The 21,627-nt window shown below is 37.6% G+C and overlaps 1 protein-coding gene across 2 annotated transcripts in view; it reads right to left on the bottom strand.

Annotated features, from left to right (window-relative positions):
• The window catches only part of LOC121381955 (lipase maturation factor 2-like), a 56,259-nt gene that overhangs the window by 8,037 nt on the left and 26,595 nt on the right, over positions 1 to 21,627 (bottom strand). Inside the window, exons 8-15 of one of the 2 annotated variants that reach the window (XM_041511389.1) lie at positions 17,200 to 17,311; positions 14,446 to 14,592; positions 11,930 to 12,035; positions 11,247 to 11,346; positions 5,516 to 5,631; positions 2,304 to 2,428; positions 1,159 to 1,378; positions 324 to 435 (exon numbers count right to left, since the gene is read on the bottom strand). In XM_041511389.1, coding sequence (XP_041367323.1) covers positions 324 to 435; positions 1,159 to 1,378; positions 2,304 to 2,428; positions 5,516 to 5,631; positions 11,247 to 11,346; positions 11,930 to 12,035; positions 14,446 to 14,592; positions 17,200 to 17,311 — 1,038 coding nt within the window. Of the gene's footprint in view, positions 1 to 323; positions 436 to 1,158; positions 1,379 to 2,303; positions 2,429 to 5,515; positions 5,632 to 7,021; positions 7,138 to 11,246; positions 11,347 to 11,929; positions 12,036 to 14,445; positions 14,593 to 17,199; positions 17,312 to 21,627 lie in introns of both variants that reach the window. The other variant, XM_041511388.1, reaches the window with a different exon arrangement.

Consider the following 21,627-nt stretch of genomic DNA (forward strand, 5'->3'; position numbering starts at 1 on the left):
ATTATATGATAAATGTATATATTACATTCTATGGTCAACAGTGAAGGGAAGCAACTCTCCTTTTTTTCTAGTCGACAGGTTAGTTGTAAACAACAGAGTACTCCCTGACATTTACTATGGACTATAATGTTTTCTCACTTACCATAAAAAAATCAAATCGTATTACAATAACAACCTCATGCTCGTTTAAGAATTTGATAAAACACAAAATGACTGACTGATACTGGCAATGCAAGACTCTGTGCTTTAGGGTTTTGTCAAAAACATACCTTAGATACTGGCAATGCAAGACTCTGTGCTTTAGGGTTTTGTCAAAAACATACCATAACAAGATTTGACTGTTGAACATATTGCTTTAAAGTTTCTTCATCTTTGCTCAAAATAGGTAAATATTCAGCTTTCTTCTTGCGTATCCACCAGTTGGTCGTGGAGTATCTGGGGAAAAAGAAAAAAACTTTAATAATACATGCAATGTATCGCATTTTAAGAAACATTTTAAGAAACAGTTTATAGCATATTAAAGGAAAGCAAAATAGAGGAAACAAATTGTCATACATTTGCATGACTGTGTACAGAATCAAGTGATTATTATGTTATAACAACAAAAGTAATTAACAAGGTTTATTTCAAAGCAATTTCTTCAAATACATTTTTTTCAAGACTCATATTGCTGAACCAATGGAATAATTAAACTAATTTGTTTATCTGTCAATAAAATAATTATGTTTTTACAGCTTTAATATAAGGTGTCACAAATTATCAAAGATTTACAGTAGATCCTCAATAACCAGAGCAGATCTACCCCTTTTCTCTTGGGGTCACTGCTAGTGAAGTGGTAGTGATACAGTATTGCACGGATGAACTTGGGAGGTACCCGTTACTCTTGGGGTCACTGCTAGTGAAGTGGTAGTGATACAGTATTGCACGGATGAACTTGGGAGGTACCCGTTACTCTTGGGGTCACTGCTAGTGAAGTGGTAGTGATACAGTATTGCACGGATGAACTTGGGAGGTACCCGTTACTCTTGGGGTCACTGCTAGTGAAGTGGTAGTGATACAGTATTGCACGGATGAACTTGGGAGGTATCCGTTACTCTTGGGGTCACTGCTAGTGAAGTGGTAGTGATACAGTATTGCACGGATGAACTTGGGAGGTACCTGTTACTCTTGGGGTCACTGCTAGTGAAGTGGTAGTGATACAGTATTGCACGGATGAACTTGGGAGGTTTGTCTGGGAACGGGTTTCTCTCTATGAGGTCGAGGACATCTTTCTCATTGTTCAGAAGGCGGTACACGAGATTCAGGAACCAGGGGTTGTTCTGGTAGTTCCCTAGAGCCGCAAACCACATCTGCCAGTCCAAGCGAGGCTGGTGTGGAGCTGTAAACAAACAATGTAGACATTTACTAGCTAACTGAACCTGCAAAAAACCAGATCAGCGAACAAGGACCAGTTTAGAAACATATTAGCACATTTCAAAATTCATCTACATGTACTTGATATCTAGCATGTGGCTATTTTGACACTTGGTTTAAAAATTGAGAGAAATGAAATTTCGTTGCTACAAGACGACTACTCATAACTGAACCGTTGTAAGGAATATACGCACTTTTCTTTAGACACCACTGCATATATCATGGCCTTAGATGTATCACTTGAGGAGACTCGGCCCATAAGGAGAAAAAAAACATGTTCCACTTGGATGATTAATACTACAATTCAAAGCACCTCAACTGATGTTTTATAAGTACCACCATCCTGCATAGAATAGCACATACCACGGCCTTTGATATACCAGTTGTGGTGCACCAACTGGAATGAGAAATAGCCTAATGGGTCCACTGATGGGGATCTAGCCTAATGTACTGAGCTACATCCTACTCCCGCACAAAGAATGAAAACAATGCTTGGCCTTGTGCTTATAAAATTGACAAAGCCATACATATTGAGAAGATCTGAGTCTATAGTCCTTCCCAGCCTCCATGAACAATGTGTTTTATAAATAATTTCAGTTTGACTTGATGTAAAAAGAAAAGTGTTTTGGAAATAACAAAAACCACTATTTTTGTGTACAATTAAAAAAAAAATATCGGCTCAGAAATAAGTAACCTGTAGTCAATACCATAGTAAGAAAACAGCATTCCCTATGGGAAGGACTATAGACTATTTTTTTTAAAGCACAGTCCCAATTCCTTCAAGCTATCCACACATCAAAAGCTTTATGCTACAGATGATGACAACAGAGCAAAACCAACAGGTTTAGAACACTGTATCAGTGTGCCATGCAGTATACGTTCCTGTGTACCTAGAACTGGAAGCTTTCTCTTCACACTTCCAGGCTTGTAGAGGAACTCATACTCCTTCCATCCAGCATCCTTGTGGTTGCTGCCTTCAATCACCACCTCCGGACGACCTCCGATCCCCGTCATTCTGAAACACATTGTTAATACTGTAACTGTCATCAATATACCACCTGTAGTACACTTTTATCAATTCATCAGTTTAATCAATGTTTTTCTTTTATTAATTTGTTACACCTGTCATTCTAACTGGGATACATAATATTATATATATATATATATATATACAGTAGAATCTCATTGGCTCGAACGCCCAACGGTCGAACCTACCGGTATTCTCGAACCAAGAACAATGTCCCGATTTTTTTCTCTATTAAACCCTTTTATTTTGGTGCTGATTGGTCGAATACCCCTAGGGTCGAACAGAAGCTTTCTCTCGAACCAGTTTATTAGTCCGAACTGTAAAATTAAACATATATAGCTCGAACGACTAAGTCGATCCGAAAAAATACAAAAAATAATTTATATTAATTTACGAATTTTTCATTGACCCTTTCACGTCAGTCACAAAGTAAGTTAATATAAATTCGGAAGTGGAATGAATTAATCCTAGATCAAATGCCGGCTTCTCATGTTGTTTATTTAGCACCTATCGGTAATTATCTTTCTAGTACAGATAATAGTACTACGATAATCGTGAGCTGAATGAACCTTGCATGAACCTTGCCTCCGCCTGTGCTTCATGCACTTTCATTCTTTTCTCAACGTTGTCAATACGTCGCAAAAGATTCTACAACAGCATAATAAAGAATGATTTTTTAAATTAATAAATATTTATAAATACAGACTACCAGTGTGTTTGTTATTTGTTTATTCAACGGTGATAAATAATAGTTACAAATATGTATCTCATCCGACATTTGAAGGCGACTTCGTTATTTATGAGTCAATCGGACCATCTCGCCCAAGCCAGTTTTACGGAAATATGCGAGGTATTCCGATTGGTTTTTGTGTTACAGAAGCACCCGACAATGGCCGAATGCATGGTTCGAACTACCCGATGGGTCTAACAGACTTTGATGCACCGACAGTGTTCGAGCCAATGAGATTCTACTGTATATACATACACAATATTATAAATTTAAAAAAAAACATTTATTCTTCGACTAAAACAGTAGCAGCATGCCTTATTATTGTAAGTAGTAGTGTACAGTATAATACAGATACTCAAGAACACGATATAATACCAACTGAAGTATAGTATTAAATATTTTGTTAATTTTATTTTTAAAAATTAAAACCACTACACATTTTAAAACACCAGTAACATGATTTAGTACAAGACAAAATATTATCAATTTACAAACAATATCAATTTGTTTAAATTGAACACCATTTTCACAAAAAAACCACATTTAAGATTTAAACATTATCTTCTCAAGGTACTACCATTAAACAAATAAGTAAGACTTGCATGCACATCAACATGTAGCAATAAGATATGATTGTCACAAGACGATGATAATTCAGTGTTCACTATACTGAGGATGAATATGATTCAGTTATGAACATATGTCTATTAGGGATGTAACATAAAGCAACAGCAACACTAGATATGGTAAGAGAAGAAAGCTGCTGCTGTTCTAAAGGCTACATGTATTCTACCAGTTGTCAGAAGTGTGTCTTTTAGTTCCAACCTGTGAAAATTAACACTAAGTTCAGTTAATCTACAAACCTGTAACACATTTGGATAACATTACAATTGAGTAAAACATGAGTCTGTGACTTTAAAATGGTGAAGTAACCTCTAAAAATAGACTAAAACTTGACTCCATAACTGTTACTTATTAGACACATGTGCATTTTTTTAAATATGAGAAATGCATTTTGTGATACTAAAAACACCAGGATGGCCAAAAACACTTCGAATGTACAGAAATTGATCATCTAAACCATGAATAAAGTATGATTTCAGTCATCAAAAACGGCTACAATAGTTAAAAATATGCCTTAGTATTTAAAAATTAAGGTATGCCCCATAACAGGACATACCACAACCTGTAATGAGACCCGGCTGTTTAAAGGGAGCAACATGTATCAGTCAACATCCCCATCAGTCCCCTGAGACTAGTTCAAGGAGAGTAGTTTTTAGCTCATGTGAATTATACAAAAATAGAAAAGCATTAAATACCAACGCTCAAAATAGTAACATTTTAATTGACTCCCCACAATCAAAGTTTGTGGTGCAATTCATCACTACATCAGTTTTGTTCACAGTGATACATCAGCAGTAGGTCAGTGGCTGGATTAGGAAAGCCCAAATCGGTGCATTCTTTAAGGGTATTTACGATATCCCCATTACACCTGATGCATGCATGCACTCTACCACTGACCCACAACCCACCCACCCCATCTAGAGGGAGACACAAAGAACATTTATTTGAAATGCATCTCTACCTATTATGGTATTACACCATGAATGTCAAATGAAGCTTTGGTATCTACCTCCTATGTTATAACCCACTGATAAAACACAAACCTATTTTAGTGAGCATAAAAAACTATTTTATTTTTATTTTTATGAGCATGTTGGTTGAGAGTGAAAGCATGTGCACGTGAAAGAAAACCAGTTCAGTAATAAAGCTACTGAAGTCACAGTTGCATACTAATAAAAATTAAATAGTGAAACAACACATAAAGAGTAAAGCAAGCATTCCACAGACCACAGGTTAAACAACAGCTGAGAAAAAAACACCAGCATAATCCCAATATTGCATGGTTAAAAACAAAGTAAATAGTGAATGGAAAGATCGGTTACGTGAGAAAACATTAAAACAGTGGGATGCTGTGATGTTTCTCTCACACGCTGGGACTTTCAAATAAGGCTGAATGCAGTTGCTCCTGTTTTTATTAAGCTTGAGTGCCAAAAAAGCTTAGCAAATATAAGCGCAGTTTTAGCAAAGTTAGATGATAAAAAGTTATCAGTATTTCCATTTTTAGTAATGTTAAATGATAAAAGGTTATCAGTATTTAATTTTTTTAGCAATGTTAGATGACAAAATATGTCTAATATTTCTGGGTTTTTTAGTAACGTTAGATCAGAAGATGATGTGTGTCTATTTAAGTTGTTAGTAATGTTAAATTACAAAAATGATTATCACAGCTGCTCTACTTTCTAGGTCTACACTACAAGCATGCCAAAAACAAATGATCTTACGATCTAAACAAGCCATAGGAATTAGTGATCTGAAACGGTTCGAGTTTGTCGTGCCACGAACGTACGCTGGGCCATACCGCGCGGTGGGCATTCATTTCTACCATGGTGTGCGGCACCTGAAAATCATCACACATGTAGCATAAACAACTTGTGTGTTAGTGACACCCACCACAGTGTGAGAGTAAACACACCACAGGTTTCCAGCATGTTCCAAAATCTCTGATATGAGCAAATGTACATTAGGAAGCGACCTGTAAATTATTACACATGTAGCATACACACGTATGTGTTGGTACACCATGATGGTATGACCTGACACACAACAGCGGTCCCACTATTTTCCAACATCTCTGACACCTATAAATTTACAATTACACCAGGCAGCAACCACAAAAACGTATTACACATGTAGCATATACATTGTATGTGTTAGTGTACCATGATGGTATGACTTAATAGACCACTGGGGTCCCAGTATGTTCCAAGAAAATTGACATGTGTAACCTAAACATATATGGTGCATATGACCTGAACTCACGACATGTGTAACAGTGTTGTTTTACACCAGGGTCCAATCCAAACAAACGGTGGGAGGGGAGGGGGAGGCTACATAGGTTTGAACAGCTACTAGTAATACAACTACACATCAACAAATCTGTGTGAGTGTTTCTATACACGTAACACGACATTTCCAGTCAATATAGACAAGAACCATGCTATCAGTATGCAATCCTGATCTCGGAAACCGCTCGTTCTTCACTACCTTGACGCAGTAATGGGAAAAAGACTACTGCAGTGATTTTGTCAAGTTACATGTATGCAACCAATATGCGAAGAAATACAATAATTGTCTATTTATTCAATTTCTAAATTCATTAATTTACCTTTTATTTAACATTGCATCTTATCATACAAAAATACTGATATCGTGTATTTATTTCATTTGCCAACATGTATATATTGTTTTAGAATGAGGTTTCCCGATCTTGATGTTATGTCCATCCCACACCCCCAATGGAACTATTTTAAATTTCTGGTAGTGGTAAAGTTAAGAATGCTAAATTAACAAAAAAAAACCCTGTATTATTTTTGCAAAAATAAAATATTAAATGTTACCATGATTTATTTCAATTATTGCTTCTAAACCTGCATTACATTAATTCAGGTTCATTAAATGACGATATTGAGAGGGAGGGATGGTTTATCCCTTATGTCCACTGATGTGGGTCACTGAAGAAAATAGTTCAGTGATTCATAATTATTCTATTATCAAGAATATTTTCAGAAATTACTGAAAAAGAATGTCGTTCAGTATGATAGGTTTTCGTAAAACAAAACCTGGGATTAATCATAACATTTATAACATCTGCCCAAATTAATTCAACATCAGCAAAAGTAGCAGCTTTTTAATAAAATTTAATCTGATCAATGATGTGTTATTTTCTTTTGAACATTAAGAAAGAACAATTTCCGAGCCTGGTTGCAGGTATCTGGCATGTGAGGTACCTTCTAAACAGACCATAGCTGCTGGTGAGGTGAAAGGACCGGGTCTTGGCATGGTACTGAGTGAATATTGGTGACAGCCGTTTCTGGAAGGGCTTATGAATTACTGTGTACGGTACCTATAATGTACAAAATCAGATGCCAGTTCAGTCAAATAGAAACTAAATCTGTAGTGTTTATGAATTACTGTGTACAGTAACTATAATGTACAACATGAGATGCCAGAATTCTCAAATACAAATTAAACTTGTTGCTTTTATGAATTACTGTGTACGGTACCTATAGTGTACAAAATGAAATGCCAGTTCAGTCAAATACAAATTAAACTTGTATGCCTTATGAATTACTATGTAGGGTACCTACAATGTACAAAATGAGATGCCAGTTCACTCAAATAATTGCTGAAAACTAGTCTGTCGGGTAGGGGCAGTGGCTTATAGTACTAATCAAAATTATACCCAGGTGAGTTTCAGTCTTATATATTAGTTATGGAATTCCCTGGAATAAAAACCATAAAAATGTGTGATTATTATCATGACCTGTTATGGTATTCAAACAACCGGTACAAAAATTACAATAAATGACCTGTTATAGATAGAAATATGAGATATATTTACAAGTTTATTGCAAAACATATGTAATTTGAAACAGACTATAATGCCCAGTTTTATATTGAACACACCTGAGACCACCTCTCTGCTTAGCTTAGTACTTGTGACTTGACCTGTCAGCTTTAATCAATATCAATCTGAGTGTTATAGTCTGTTCCAAATTACATATGTTTTGCAGTAAAATTGTAAATACATCTCATATTTCTGTCTATAACAGGTCATTTATTGTTATTTTTTGGACCGGTTGTTTGAATACCATAACAGGTCATGATAATACTGACACATTTTTATGGTTTTTACTCCAGGGATTTTCATAACTAATATATAAGATTGGAAAATCACCTGGGTATAATTTTGATTAGTACTTTATTCAGATTGCCTTGTGTTATATATATATACTCTTCAAAAAAAGAAACGCAAAAGGGTACAAATGGGTTATAACTCCGATTTTATGTTTCCTACCGGTTCATGCTTTGTGAATATAAGGTCATTGCATGTCCCAAACACATTCCCACGGTTACATTCGATAAAACGCAGCTACTGTACAATAAAGTTCCAAAATGTGAATATTCGCAAAAACGCAGCCACGTGCAAACCATGTCACCACTGCACGTGCGTTGTCTGCACGTGCAACATGAACACCGACAGTATAAAAGTGCAGGGTGTTCGCTTGCCTGGCCTCTGTATCTGGCCGACAGTTGACAATCCAGGACATGCCACGTCTCAGTGAACCGCAGAGAAACAATGCCATCGGCCGACTAGACGCAGGCGAATTCAGAACGGCCGTTGCCAGGGCATTCCATGTGTCCCCAAGCACCATCTCCAGACTGTGGGACCGTTACCAGCAACATGGATCAACACGTGACCTCCCTAGATCCGGTCGACCACGGGTCACTACCCCCGGGCAGGACCGCTACATCCGGGTACGCCACCTTCGGGAACGATTGACTACTGCCACCTCCACAGCCGCAGCAATACCAGGTTTGCGCAGGATATCCGACCAGACCGTACGGAACCGCCTACGTGAGTAGGAATTCGTGCCAGACGTCCAGTTCGAGGTGTCATCTTAACACCACAACACCGTCGACTCCGACTGCAGTGGTGCCAGATTCATCGACAATGGCCTCAACTGCGATGGAGACAGGTGTGGTTCAGTGACGAGTCCCGATTTCTGCTCCGACGTCATGATGGAAGATGTCGCGTGTATAGGCGTCGTGGTGAACGTTATGCGGCAAACTGCGTGCAGGAAGTGGACAGATTCGGCGGGGGTAGTGTCATGGTGTGGGGCAGCCATCTCACACACTGGCAGAACTGACTTGGTCCACGTGCAGGGCAACCTGAATGCACAGGGCTACATTGACCAGATCCTCCGGCCACACATCGTTCCAGTTATGGCCAACGCCAACGCAGTGTTCCAACATGACAACGCCAGGCCTCACACAGCACGTCTCACAACGGCTTTCCTACAGAACAACAACATTAATGTCCTTCCTTGGCCATCGACATCACCGGATTTGAACCCAAATGAGCATCTATGGGACGAGTTGGACCGACGCCTCCGACAGCGACAACCACAGCCCCAGACCCTGCCCGAGCTGGCAGCAGCCTTGCAGGCCGAGTGGGCCACCATACCCGGGACGTCATCCGTACTCTGGTTGCTTCAATGGGCAGGCGGTGCCAGGCAGTTGTCAACACACGCGGAGGCCACACCCGGTATTGACTCCAGATGACTTTGACCTTGGTGGTGTGTCCTATCACTTACTCACAATGGACTAGAGTGAATTGTGAACAATCCTGCAACATTTGGTAATTATCGGACTCACCATTCAATAATTAAATCAATTCTCCAAATGTTACGACAATGTGGTTTTGCGTTTCTTCTTTTGAAGAGTATATATAGAATGACATTTTCATTATTTAAGTATAAAGTTAAAGTTTGTTTTGTTTACCGACACCAATAGAGCACAATGATTTATCAATCATCTGCTATTGGAGGTCACACATTTGGTAATTCTGACATACCGGGTATGGTCTTAAAGGAATCCTGCTACTTTTTTTAATTAGCAGCAAGGGATCTTTACATGCATAGAGGACATATCACATCCTTTAATACACCAGTTGTGAAGCACTGGTGGAATGGAAAAAACTCAATCACAGAATGAGTCCAGCAAGGGGAGTTCAATCTTACGACCCAATCATTTTAGGTAAGCACTCTACCAACTGGGCTAAATCCAGTACTATAAGTATAAAATGCAATGTATATACATAAAAACTTGTGTACATACAGAATTGGAATATTAAATGTTGTGTTAAGTCCAGAACATTACAAAATGTAGCACAATAACCACACATCGATATATACAGTTACATGGACACATTGTTTTTTCCTATTACGCACTGCCAATCTTCTGAATTTTAAGCGTTTAAACTCAAGGTACAAAAATTAGATTAGATCAAAGAATCTTAACCACAGTGCTATAGGACTGTAGCTCAAAAGGTCCAATGTTCAAGATTAACAGTATCCTGATATCCCTGGGATACCAGAATTTAATTTTGGATACCAGACTTCAATAACCCAGTATCCCACAGGGATACCATATAATGTTGTTGGGTTTTTTAATCCTGCATTTTTATTTTTCGCTGAACCAATGAAAGTCATCATTTACTGGTGAAGTATTTTCGAGCTTGTATCCAGTCTAATGCTATGCCATAACAATATCTCCTGAACTCGTACCCAGTCTAATGCTACACTGGCTACAATTGTGGTGTAGCAATAGACTGGGAACCGCTAAGTCACTATTGTTTTTGTTGGATGTTTCCTCCCTTCAAATTTTATTTGAGATATTGATTCCACATCTGCAGAAAATTGATAGAGGTAGGTTTATCATTAGTAATGTCAGAAACACTTATAGATTATTGCTAAATATTAATTTATGTCAGTAATACTCAAAAATAGAAAGAAAGAAATGTTTTATTTAACCACGCACTCAACACATTTTATTTATGGTTATATGGCGTCAGACATATCGTTACGGACCACACAGATTTTGAGAGGAAACCCGCTGTCGCCACTACATGGGTTACTCTTCCGATTAGCAGCAAGGGATCTTTTATTTGCGCTTCCCACAGGCAAGATAGCACAAACCATGGCCTTTGTTGAACCAGTTATGGATCACTGGTCGGTGCAAGTGGTTTACACCTACCCATTGAGCCTTGCGGAGCACTCACTCAGGGTTTGGAGTCGGTATCTGGATTAAAAATCCCATGCCTCGACTGGGATCCGAACCCAGTACCTACCAGCCTGTAGACTGATGGCCTGCCACGACGCCACCGAGGCCGGTACTCTCTCAAAAATAGATGCAGCAAATCTTTTTCCGATTCTGTTTGATTGCGAATTTCGCTATTTCAATTGCGGCGTAGCAATAGACTGAAAACGAAAAGAGTGTCGTCCAAGTTTGTTAAAATGTTATTTGTGGGATACTAAATTCTCAGGTGGGATACCAGATTTTGAAATATTAGTATCCAACTGGGATACTGCCCAAACTTTTTAATCTCGAACACTGACATCTGAGATAATGTTGGAAGTGAGAGTAGTCTCCCTTGATCTGCTCACTCACCAGACTGATGGCGAACATGCTGACAGCCAGAGAGCCGAATATAAGGCACTGAATTACAGACACACTCTTACGCAGCACACCCTCCTCCTCCATACACGATCTGAAAACACACAAATCATGTTTCACATATCACTAGTTGTTAATTGACAGAGGAAATATACACTAGGGCCTAAACATATTTAAATGAATGAATGAATGTTTAATAACACACCAGCATTAAAAAATGCATTGACAGGGAAAATTTTGTTCTTAAAATTTTGATTAGCAACATTTGCTATCTATTTGAAAATTGATTAGCAACTAGTATTTTTAATGTTACAGAATTGCATAGCGATCTGTAAAACTTGCATAATGAATCGCAACATGATACTGAACAAAATGTTCCCTGATCGGCTATTAAATAAAAAAAATATTTTTTTGCAGAGACCTGATATTTTCTCTTGGTGGGGGGGGGGGGGGGGGGGGGGGGGGGGGGGATATTATTAAATATTCATGAGGTAAATTAAAATCTTACAGAAAGATATTTTAAAACAATCTGAATATTATATACATTGTCAATTATAAAATAAAGCATATTTGTTAGGAGTCTCTGAAACAAAAATATTGCTTTGGTTTTTATTCTTGATAATTAGTTACTTTAGTGGCACCATGTCTGATATGAACAGCAAACTAATATTGATTACCTGATGATGGCAATCACAATTTCATAGCCTAGAGTTGCAATTCCCATCAAAATGGTAATGGGTAGAACAAACTGAAGGAACTTTGTAAACTCTGGCTCTGTGAAGGCTGAAATACAAAATGGACTCCATCTAACCGAAAGCAGCAGTTATGCATGTACAAACTGGTTTGAAAAGTTAAACGCTTAACTTTAATTTAAAATAGAATCCATTAATTTGGTATACTATCTAATAGTATATAGTATGTACAATGGTCTTATGACCCTCAATCTGGACAACTCCATAAAATATTATTATGCAAGCAACATGATTAAAATGTTAGGAAAGAAACCCCTAGAAATTAATCTTCAGTGTTATGGTTTACTGTGCGGTGGTATGTCACACCAAATTTATCATGGATTAAGGACCAAAACACACCAGAGGTGGGTGGGGGTCTGGCAGGTATGTACCATTTGAAAAAGAAATGCACTAAATCGAATGTGACAAAACACACGGCATATCTGTGCTGGCGTGAATTACAGATCTGTCAGTAAATGATTAGATCATGTGTTATTTTTTGACTACGCCAGACTCACCTAGGGTTTCTAGATTATGGTAGCCCCACTCCCATGGCTAGTGATATTTAGTGTTGGGCTAGTAAATACCTACTACAACTAGCCCAACGGCTAGTGGGAAAAAAAACTTGTCAAATGCTGCAGTTACACATTTTGTAAATATGAATCTTCTGCCCCTCTTTCCACCCCCAATCTAAGGATTTTTAAGCTCTATATCGCTTTTTGGGTGACATCTGATTATTACTATTAGTAAAATTGTATATATTTAAAGTAGGGCTAGTGAATTTTTAATCATGGCTAGTACATTTTTTAAATCACTGATCCCATGGCTAGTGGATTTTTATAAAATTCTTGAAGTCCTGCTCACCAGACCCAGGAACAACTTTGGTGTGTTTTTACTTAAGTGTTCTACATCAGTCCACATGAAAAATCACACTCCCAATGGATGTTTCAGAACATACCAATGTGTTTCCTTACTGATGTTAAAAGAAAGACTCTCGCTGTCAAAACTGAGCTGAATTACTATGTGTTTGTGTGCTTTATCTTCTTATTTTTTAAATATATTATGAAACAAATTGTAATGTAGATGTAACATGCTGTAAGGCGATAATTCAGGGCACTCCACGCCTAACAACATCAAATGGTCAGGAAACAAAACAAAAAAACACCAAAAAAAAAAAAATAATAATAATACAAATAATAATAAAATAAATAAAATACATAAATACATAAATAAATATTAATAAATAAATAATAATAATAATAACAAACATTCTCAGTAATCTAATGCAATACATGACCCCCCCCCCCCCCCCCCCCAAACGGGCCTAACAAATTTCTGTATCTACTAAGTTCAAGGGCCATAACTCTGTCAAAAATAGATAAATCACCATGAAAGTCAAACTTGATCTGTAACAGTACATGATAAAGCTATACTCAAAATTTAGTTCAATATCTCAAAACATTGTGAAAAACACATTTGGTAAACTATATGTGGAACAAGCACATGGACAGACACACAGACTGACACACAGACAGATAGAAGGAGGTGAAACCTATAGTCCCCCTCTAGCTGGACCAGTAGGGCACTAATAATTGTAAGGTGCATGTAGGATATGGGGACAATAAACATACAACAGAAAGGAACATAACCAAGAATTACTGTCACAGTGAAAACAGATCTGATGATTTAAGTTTGTCTGGTGGCCAAGGCAATATTGAAGTATAACCAATGGCAACAGCTTCCTCATCAAATCTGAGTTCACAGTGAGCTGTAAATGCTGCTGCTGGTTGAAGCACACAACCAGGAATACTTGGTAGCCTACACAACTGATGATGACAGACTGTAACATGTTACTGACCTATACTGGACTTGATAGAGAAATCCGGGTTTAGCTGGACATTGAAGTACTTCACTGTGTGGTATCACATTGATGACAACAGACTGTAACATGTTATTGACCTATACTGGACTTGATAGAGAAATCTGGGTTTAGCTGGAGGTTGAAGTACTTCACTGTGTGGTATCACATTGATGACAACAGACTGTAACATGTTACTGACCTATACTGGACTTGATAGAGAAATCTGGGTTTAGCTGGAGGTTGAAGTACTTCACTGTGGTATCACATTGATGACAACAGACTGTAACATGTTACTGACCTATACTGGACTTGATAGAGAAATCTGGGTTTAGCTGGAGGTTGAAGTACTTCACTGTGTGGTATCAAATTGATTACAACAGACTGTAACATGTTACTGACCTATACTGGACTTGATAGAGAAATCTGGGTTTAGCTGGAGGTTGAAGTACTTCACTGTGTGGTATCAAATTGATTACAACAGACTGTAACATGTTACTGACCTATACTGGACTTGATAGAGAAATCTGGGTTTAGCTGGAGGTTGAAGTACTTCACTGTGTGGTATCAAATTGATTACAACAGACTGTAACATGTTACTGACCTATACTGGACTTGATAGAGAAATCCGGGTTTAGCTGGAGGTTGAAGTACTTCACTGTCTGGTATCCTATGTAACCAAGGACGACCAATGGAGTGATGATCTCCGCCACCGTCTTAACACCAGACCAAGGCAAGCTCTTCTTTGTAGCTATTAGAAAGGAAAAGAACAGCTGTAACATAAAAAACATGTAATCTTCTCCCTTCCCTTAAATAGCTTTGTAAACTCAGGGCTCACCCAGTCCATTGCCAAATTAAACAATTGCCAATTTTTACAAATAAGTTACAACATATATTCTTTGGCTCATAAAACATTTCTTAAATGAACCACATTTTAATGTTTAGGGAAATACTCATCAAAATTCATTCCAGGGTGAGCCTTGAAACTTATATATATGTATACCTCCACTTAACAAGGAAAAATCAAAAGAAAACAAAAACAACCAACCCCACAATTACATGTATCACAATTAAAAAAAAGCAGTATATATACTACTCAAAAGAATTTAAGGGTCAGACGATATTTTCGACATTATTTTCTGAATGTCAATTATATTAGCTAGACCATATGTCACGCATGGTATTGTTCCATTTTGACGAAAGTGGGTCTAAGCAACCCATAAATGAATTAAAATCCACTGTCATTGACACTGTCGACTAGTTCTAATGGCTAAAACATGCTTACATTTGCACGTAAATTAGGGCAAAAGCGAAAGGTCTGCTAAGTGCCCATAACTTGCTTTTTCACAAAGCACTTCATTTGCACGCTTTGCACGTGTATTCCATGTTCCCAATGCTGAATTTCCGTATAATTGGAGCTTGCGTTCGTGTACGGTGCACACTCCAAATTCGACAATGGTACGACGTCAACTGACTATCGAAGATCGAGGAAGGGCTATTGCTTGGCTTCAGGATGGCAATACGCAAAGAAATGTTGCTCTGAGACTTGGTGTCAGTCAGAGTGTCGTTGGCCGACTGTGGCAACGGTACCAAGCAACGAATTCTGTTCGAAATCGTCCACGTTCGGGAAGACCCCGAAGCACTACAAATAGAGAGGACCGCTACATCACCAATATGGCTCTACGTCAACGCACAACCACTGCACGCCGATTACGTGACAATCTGCGGACTGCGACTGGAACTCGAGTGTCTGATCAAACCATACGCAATCGTCTGAGAGCCAATAATCTACGCTGCCGTCGCCAGGCTGTTCGACCACCACTCCTACCACGTCACAGAACGGCCAGACGTCACTGGTGCATGCTTCATCTGCGGTGGCAACGTGTTCAGTGGGGTCGAGTGATGTTCACTGATGAGTCCAGGTTTAGTCTCCAGTTCAACGACGGTCGGGTTCGTGTCTACAGACGTCCTGGGGAGCGCTTCGCTGACGTTAACGTTAGACAATGTCACCGGTTCGGTGGTGGCAGCGTCATGGTGTGGGGCAGCATCTCTATCCACCACAGGACCCCCCTCTATGTGGTGGATGGCAATCTAAATGGAATCCGCTATCTGAATGAGATTATCCGGCCGTTGGTTCTCCCAGGCCTTCAGCAGATTGGCGGCGGGGCAGTTCTGCAGGATGACAATGCCAGACCCCACCGCGCCAGGGTGGTAACGGACTTTCTCAGACAACAAGGTATCGCCAGGATGGATTGGCCAGCATATTCGCCTGACTTGGCCCCAATAGAGCACGCCTGGGACGAATTAGGCAGGAGAGTTCGGGATAACCATGCCCCTCCGGCCAACCTTCATGATCTGGGTCAACTTCTTATGGCAGAGTGGCAGGCCATTCCCCAAGAGTTCTTCAGACGTCTGATCAACAGCATGAGGCAATGATGTGTCGAGTGTATTCGCGCCAGGGGTGGATTCACACACTATTAAACGAATGTTCTAATGTGTAAAATCCATGTTTGACAACCTTCAACTTTGACAGCATGTCATGTGACTTTCTTGTATACAGTGACGTTTATTTGTGGTTTTTTGTAAATATGGAACAATAAATAAAAAAAATTGGTGTAGTTTACATCATCAATCTAATACACTCTGAAACTTATTTGGTTACAAATTTTTGACCCTTAAATTCTTTTGAGTAGTATATTATAAAAAGAACACTTAGGAAACTCAAGAACAGAAAGTTATAAATAATAACCACACAGGGTGTTTCCAGTTCAGTAATTTTTCAAAATCAACCATACACAGTTGTTGTAAAGATACATAATGTATATTAACCACTAGACCCCAGTATTGGACATATCCACCAGGAAATTCGAGGATGTGACCAAAACAGATATGGTTGAACCTTCAGTGGATGTAAGCATGACATTGTGTCACCACTCAAGACACATAAAGGAAGAATATAGAAAACTATTACTCTTAAATAGCTGCAGTGTCCTCTAGTCCTACCCTGTTTATATGTGAGGGTAGGCCTAGTATGTATTTAGTGTTAAAAACAGTAAACTTTAAAATTATTACCCTAAAGGTCAAGGGCATTAATTTTAGAGAATTGCGTATTACTTAGACAGTTAGCAACTTGTAATACTGTAGCCTTATTCGCAAACATTTTTTTAGTATTGATAGAGGGTGACTATACTCATGGCAACCTGATTTTGACTTGACAAAGAGGAAGAAGATAGAGGGTGACTACACCCATGGTAACCCTAATTTTGACTTGACGAAGAAGATAGAGGGTGACTATACTCATGGTAACTTGATTCTGTCTTTACAAAGAGGACGAAGATGGGACTATACTCATGTTAACCTGATTTTGACTTGAAGAATCCATCGTCAAGGAGAGAAACACACAACACAATGGTGAGCAGGTTGAAGAAGTTGTAGTTGCCAGTCAGAATGATGAGCACTTGAAGCACAACCTGAAATTAGCAGACGTGTGTGTTATAATCATATACGTCATATAGCTATATCATAACCTGAAATTAGCAGACGTGTGTGTTATAATCATATACATCATATAGCTATGTCACAACCTGAAATTAGCAGACATGTGTGTTATAATCATATACGTCATATAGCTATATCACAACCTGAAATTAGCAGACGTGTGTGTTATAATCATATACGTCATATAGCTATATCATAACCTGAAATTAGCAGACTTGTGTGTTATAATCATATACGTCATATAGCTATATCATAACCTGAAATTAGCAGGATATGTATACAGATTATACATCACAACCTGAAATCAGCAACATGTTTGATTTATCATATACACATGTACAAGATGTAGTTCATAGTACAGCTACATGTACATCACAACCTGAAATCAGCAACGTTTGATAATCAAATATAATTTATACAGCTACCCGACAACCTGAAATCAGCAGTATGTTTGATAATCAAATACAAGTTAAATAGCTACATCACAACCTGAAATCGGCAACGTTTGATAATCGGATATATTTTATACAGCCACCTGACAACCTGAAATCAGCAGTATGTTTGATAATCATATACAAGTTATACAGCTACATCACAAAGCTAGACGCTAGACACTATATAATCGTAAATAAAATGTGTTGAGTGCATCGTTAAATAAAATATTTCCTTCTTCTTCTTCACAACCTGAAATCAGCAGTATTTTTCTTATAATTATACATGTATACAGGTTATACAGCTATAACATCACAACCTGAAATCAGCAACATGTCTGATCATAATCATATAATAGATTATACAGCTACATCACAACTTGAAATTAGTACTCTTTAATACTCTTTGATTACATTCATATTTGCTAGACTTTTTTTCTTCATTTTTATATCCAATTACAGTTCAAGCATGCTGTCATGGGCAACACTTCAGCAATTCAGGTCCCTGTTTCATAAAGTGACCTGAGCTCTAAGACAGTTCTTAAGTGTATGACTATCTTATGCCCTTTAGATTATCTCAGTGCCAAGATCACTTCATGAAATGGGACCCTGAACAATATGTTAATAGTTATGTTAGTGAGAAAGAAATTAGTGTGCTGACCTTACATCTCTCCCCACCCACTGGACTTAATTACTAGGCTAAAAGCCAGTGGTTTAACAACTAAACCACTACATAAGTCTGGATACGGTAAATAAATATCATGCATAAAATTAATATTTGCAGGAAAGTAAATTTACTACAGGTATGATACATACATACAAGCCTGCATGCATGCAGAAAAATGCAGTACATATATATATCCAACAGACAAAAAATGGATTGAAATTATTCAAGACAAGAAACTATATCATTATGCATAAGACTGTGTCCTAGGTGCACTGCATACATAACACAAAAATATGAAGAAAAAAAAAATTCAATGTCTGCACCCATGATTAGACTTTGGTTCTTTGTAAACTAGCGGGAATCGATCATTGAAGCCAAGATCCACATTGACATATAAAGTGAGCATAATACAGGCGTTATTTACCAACAATCAATAACTATAGCCACCTTTATGAGCCCACTAATATGATATTATTGGAAGTCCATTATATTACTCTACTGCTCAACATATCACTTCCAGCGACAGAGAAAACAAATTAACTCTGCAACAATTACGTACTTATGGGTTTATAGCCCACTTTAAACATCTACTGCTGTTGGGTATCTTTCATTGTTCACATGAATGAATTAATGCTTAATAACAACTTAACAGAACAAATAATACATTGGCTATTCAGTGTCAAACAACGGCTAGCATTCAACATTATAGAACCAACTTATGGTGTAACCAATGCATCTATGTAACCTTTACTGACCAGCAGCAAGGGTTCTTTTCTGTACACGTTCCCATGGATTGCAGGGCTCGAAATTGGAAGTAAAATATGGCCTGACATTATTTTTTTTTTAAATAGCAGGTTAAAAGAAACATGTCCTGCTGAGAAAGAAAAACAATTCCTGCTATAAATAAGACAATATGGGGTGAGAGAAGGGTCTCGGACAGTGTATGAAATATTAGGAATTCATATATATTTTAGTCCATTATGGAATTAAAATATAACTGATTTACAAGATAAAATAACAGATGAGATAGTCATCAAACATATCTCTCTCTTGAAAAATGGCCAGCGATTTTTGGTAGCTTAGCGTAGAAAAAGTTCTATTTTCAGTGCTAGATCTAAAAAATGGACTGCTTTTCACTGGCTGCTATTGCAATATCCATGATTGTCTTTGACATAAAAGTCACGGAGCATTAGTTGAAATAGGAAATATCAAAATGGATAGGGAGTGATTCTACACCCTATGCAACCTCATGTGAGTGCTCTACCACTGATACATTACAACAACAAAATCAATTGTATTTTTCTCACTGTTGACCATTATCGTTCCTCTGTATGAATAGGCTTTACTACCAGGTAGTACCTGTACTACTAGGCTTCAACTGATAACTGTCAACAAGTATATACCAAATTTAATGTTACTGGCTTGAACAACTTGATTGAGGGCATTAAGAGTACAGCCACCTTGGATTGTTTACCTTAGAAACTCTGCCTACCCACCCACCCAAACCAACCCCCCCCCCCCCCCCCCCCCACTCTTGATAACACCAAGCCAGCACTGCGGACTTCCAATAAACCTGGCAGTGTTATTAAAACAGGTAAGGTGCAGTTTTCCAAATAAACGCTTCAAAGAAAACAATCACTCATCCATATCACAGGAACCGTGGTGTTCCCAGCAACACAATGTGTCTGTGTACTGGGAGTCGTCTTTTGTTTGGGGCACACCAATCCATGCCAAATGCATTTGGAGCACACTGATCCAAGCCAAACGCGGCTAAACTATAAGTTATAGATTACGATTATAAGCTAGTCTGACTTGAAATAGAAGTTCTGTAATTTATGCTCTTAGATATCTGGTGTTGTTCGGCACAGAGAGACCATATCACATGCATGTACATATCTGAATATCTGTATATATGGTCAATACACTCAATAGTTCATACTGTGTAGTTTAAATACTAAACAAAACACTACATGATTCAAGTTTTTACATGATGGATATAACCTGGACTTCACATTTTCTAAATTAACAGGTGAGTGGTATGCAAGTCTGTTTTCATATTATCTGCTGTAGAGTGTTAGTTTCTTTATTGTTCAGTGTAGGCAAATTACATGATATTGAGATTACAAGTGCCTAGAGTGGATTTGAAAACTAAATAGTGCATATTCATACATGTACATTTTTGAGTGCATTTACTGGCATACGTGTCCCTATATGTGTTTCTGCTTTCATGCAGTGGTGAATAAAACATGAATATGATATCATGTGTATTTTATTAACATAAGCAAACTAAATTATACACCCAGGATTAAGCAACATATGATGTAATTAATGTATTATGCAGCCAGTCATTTCTTAACATATAATGTATATACATGTACATTTGTTTTGAAGGACAAAAAAACAAAGCTAACAATATACTGTACTATTTTTGCTGTTCCTACGTTTTATCCTGTCCTTAAAATTGTACTTAAACATACAAATATATTTTCAGCTTTAATCTTGTAATAGTATTTTAACTTTTTTGTAATATGATGTCAAAATTCAATTTAATTTATTACAAATTGAAAAAGAAAAATAATAATAAAATTAAAACAAATAATCAAAACATTTTTATTTAACATTTATTTGTAAATGCTGTGTTAATAATTTGTAAATGCTGTGTTAATAATTTGTAAATGCTGTGTTAATAATTTGTTAATGGGTTATTGAGCCCACTTTTTAAAAGTGTGTCTTAATCCTGGAGACCTTGACTGCCAATTGGTTGAACCTCACTGTTTAAAGCTGTATCCTAACCAGACGCGAGCGATATGAGTGATTATTTTAGAAATCATTGATTTTCAATCGCTGTATCATAACTGCATGCATATGGCGCGACATGTAAATCTGTTGTGTCGCACATGTGCGGTTAGGATGCAGCAATTGAAATCAATGGTTTCTAAACAAACGATTTCCCTCGTGTTGTTTTTCATTGGATGTATGGCAGTGGTGACCAATTCATCATCTAGGAGCAGCCAGTCGTAAGTCTAGAAATTGTTAACACACGTACATGTGTTAACAAGTATGTATTATCATAAATAACGAATGATGTTCTCACCAACGGGTGTGTCAGAAATGTGCATACCCAATAAGATCCCATATGATATCATATAGAGAACATAATGATTTTGACAAATTTGCAGCAATCACTGCA

Source organism: Gigantopelta aegis, chromosome 9, assembly GCF_016097555.1.
Source record: "Gigantopelta aegis isolate Gae_Host chromosome 9, Gae_host_genome, whole genome shotgun sequence".
Taxonomy (NCBI): domain Eukaryota; kingdom Metazoa; phylum Mollusca; class Gastropoda; order Neomphalida; family Peltospiridae; genus Gigantopelta; species Gigantopelta aegis.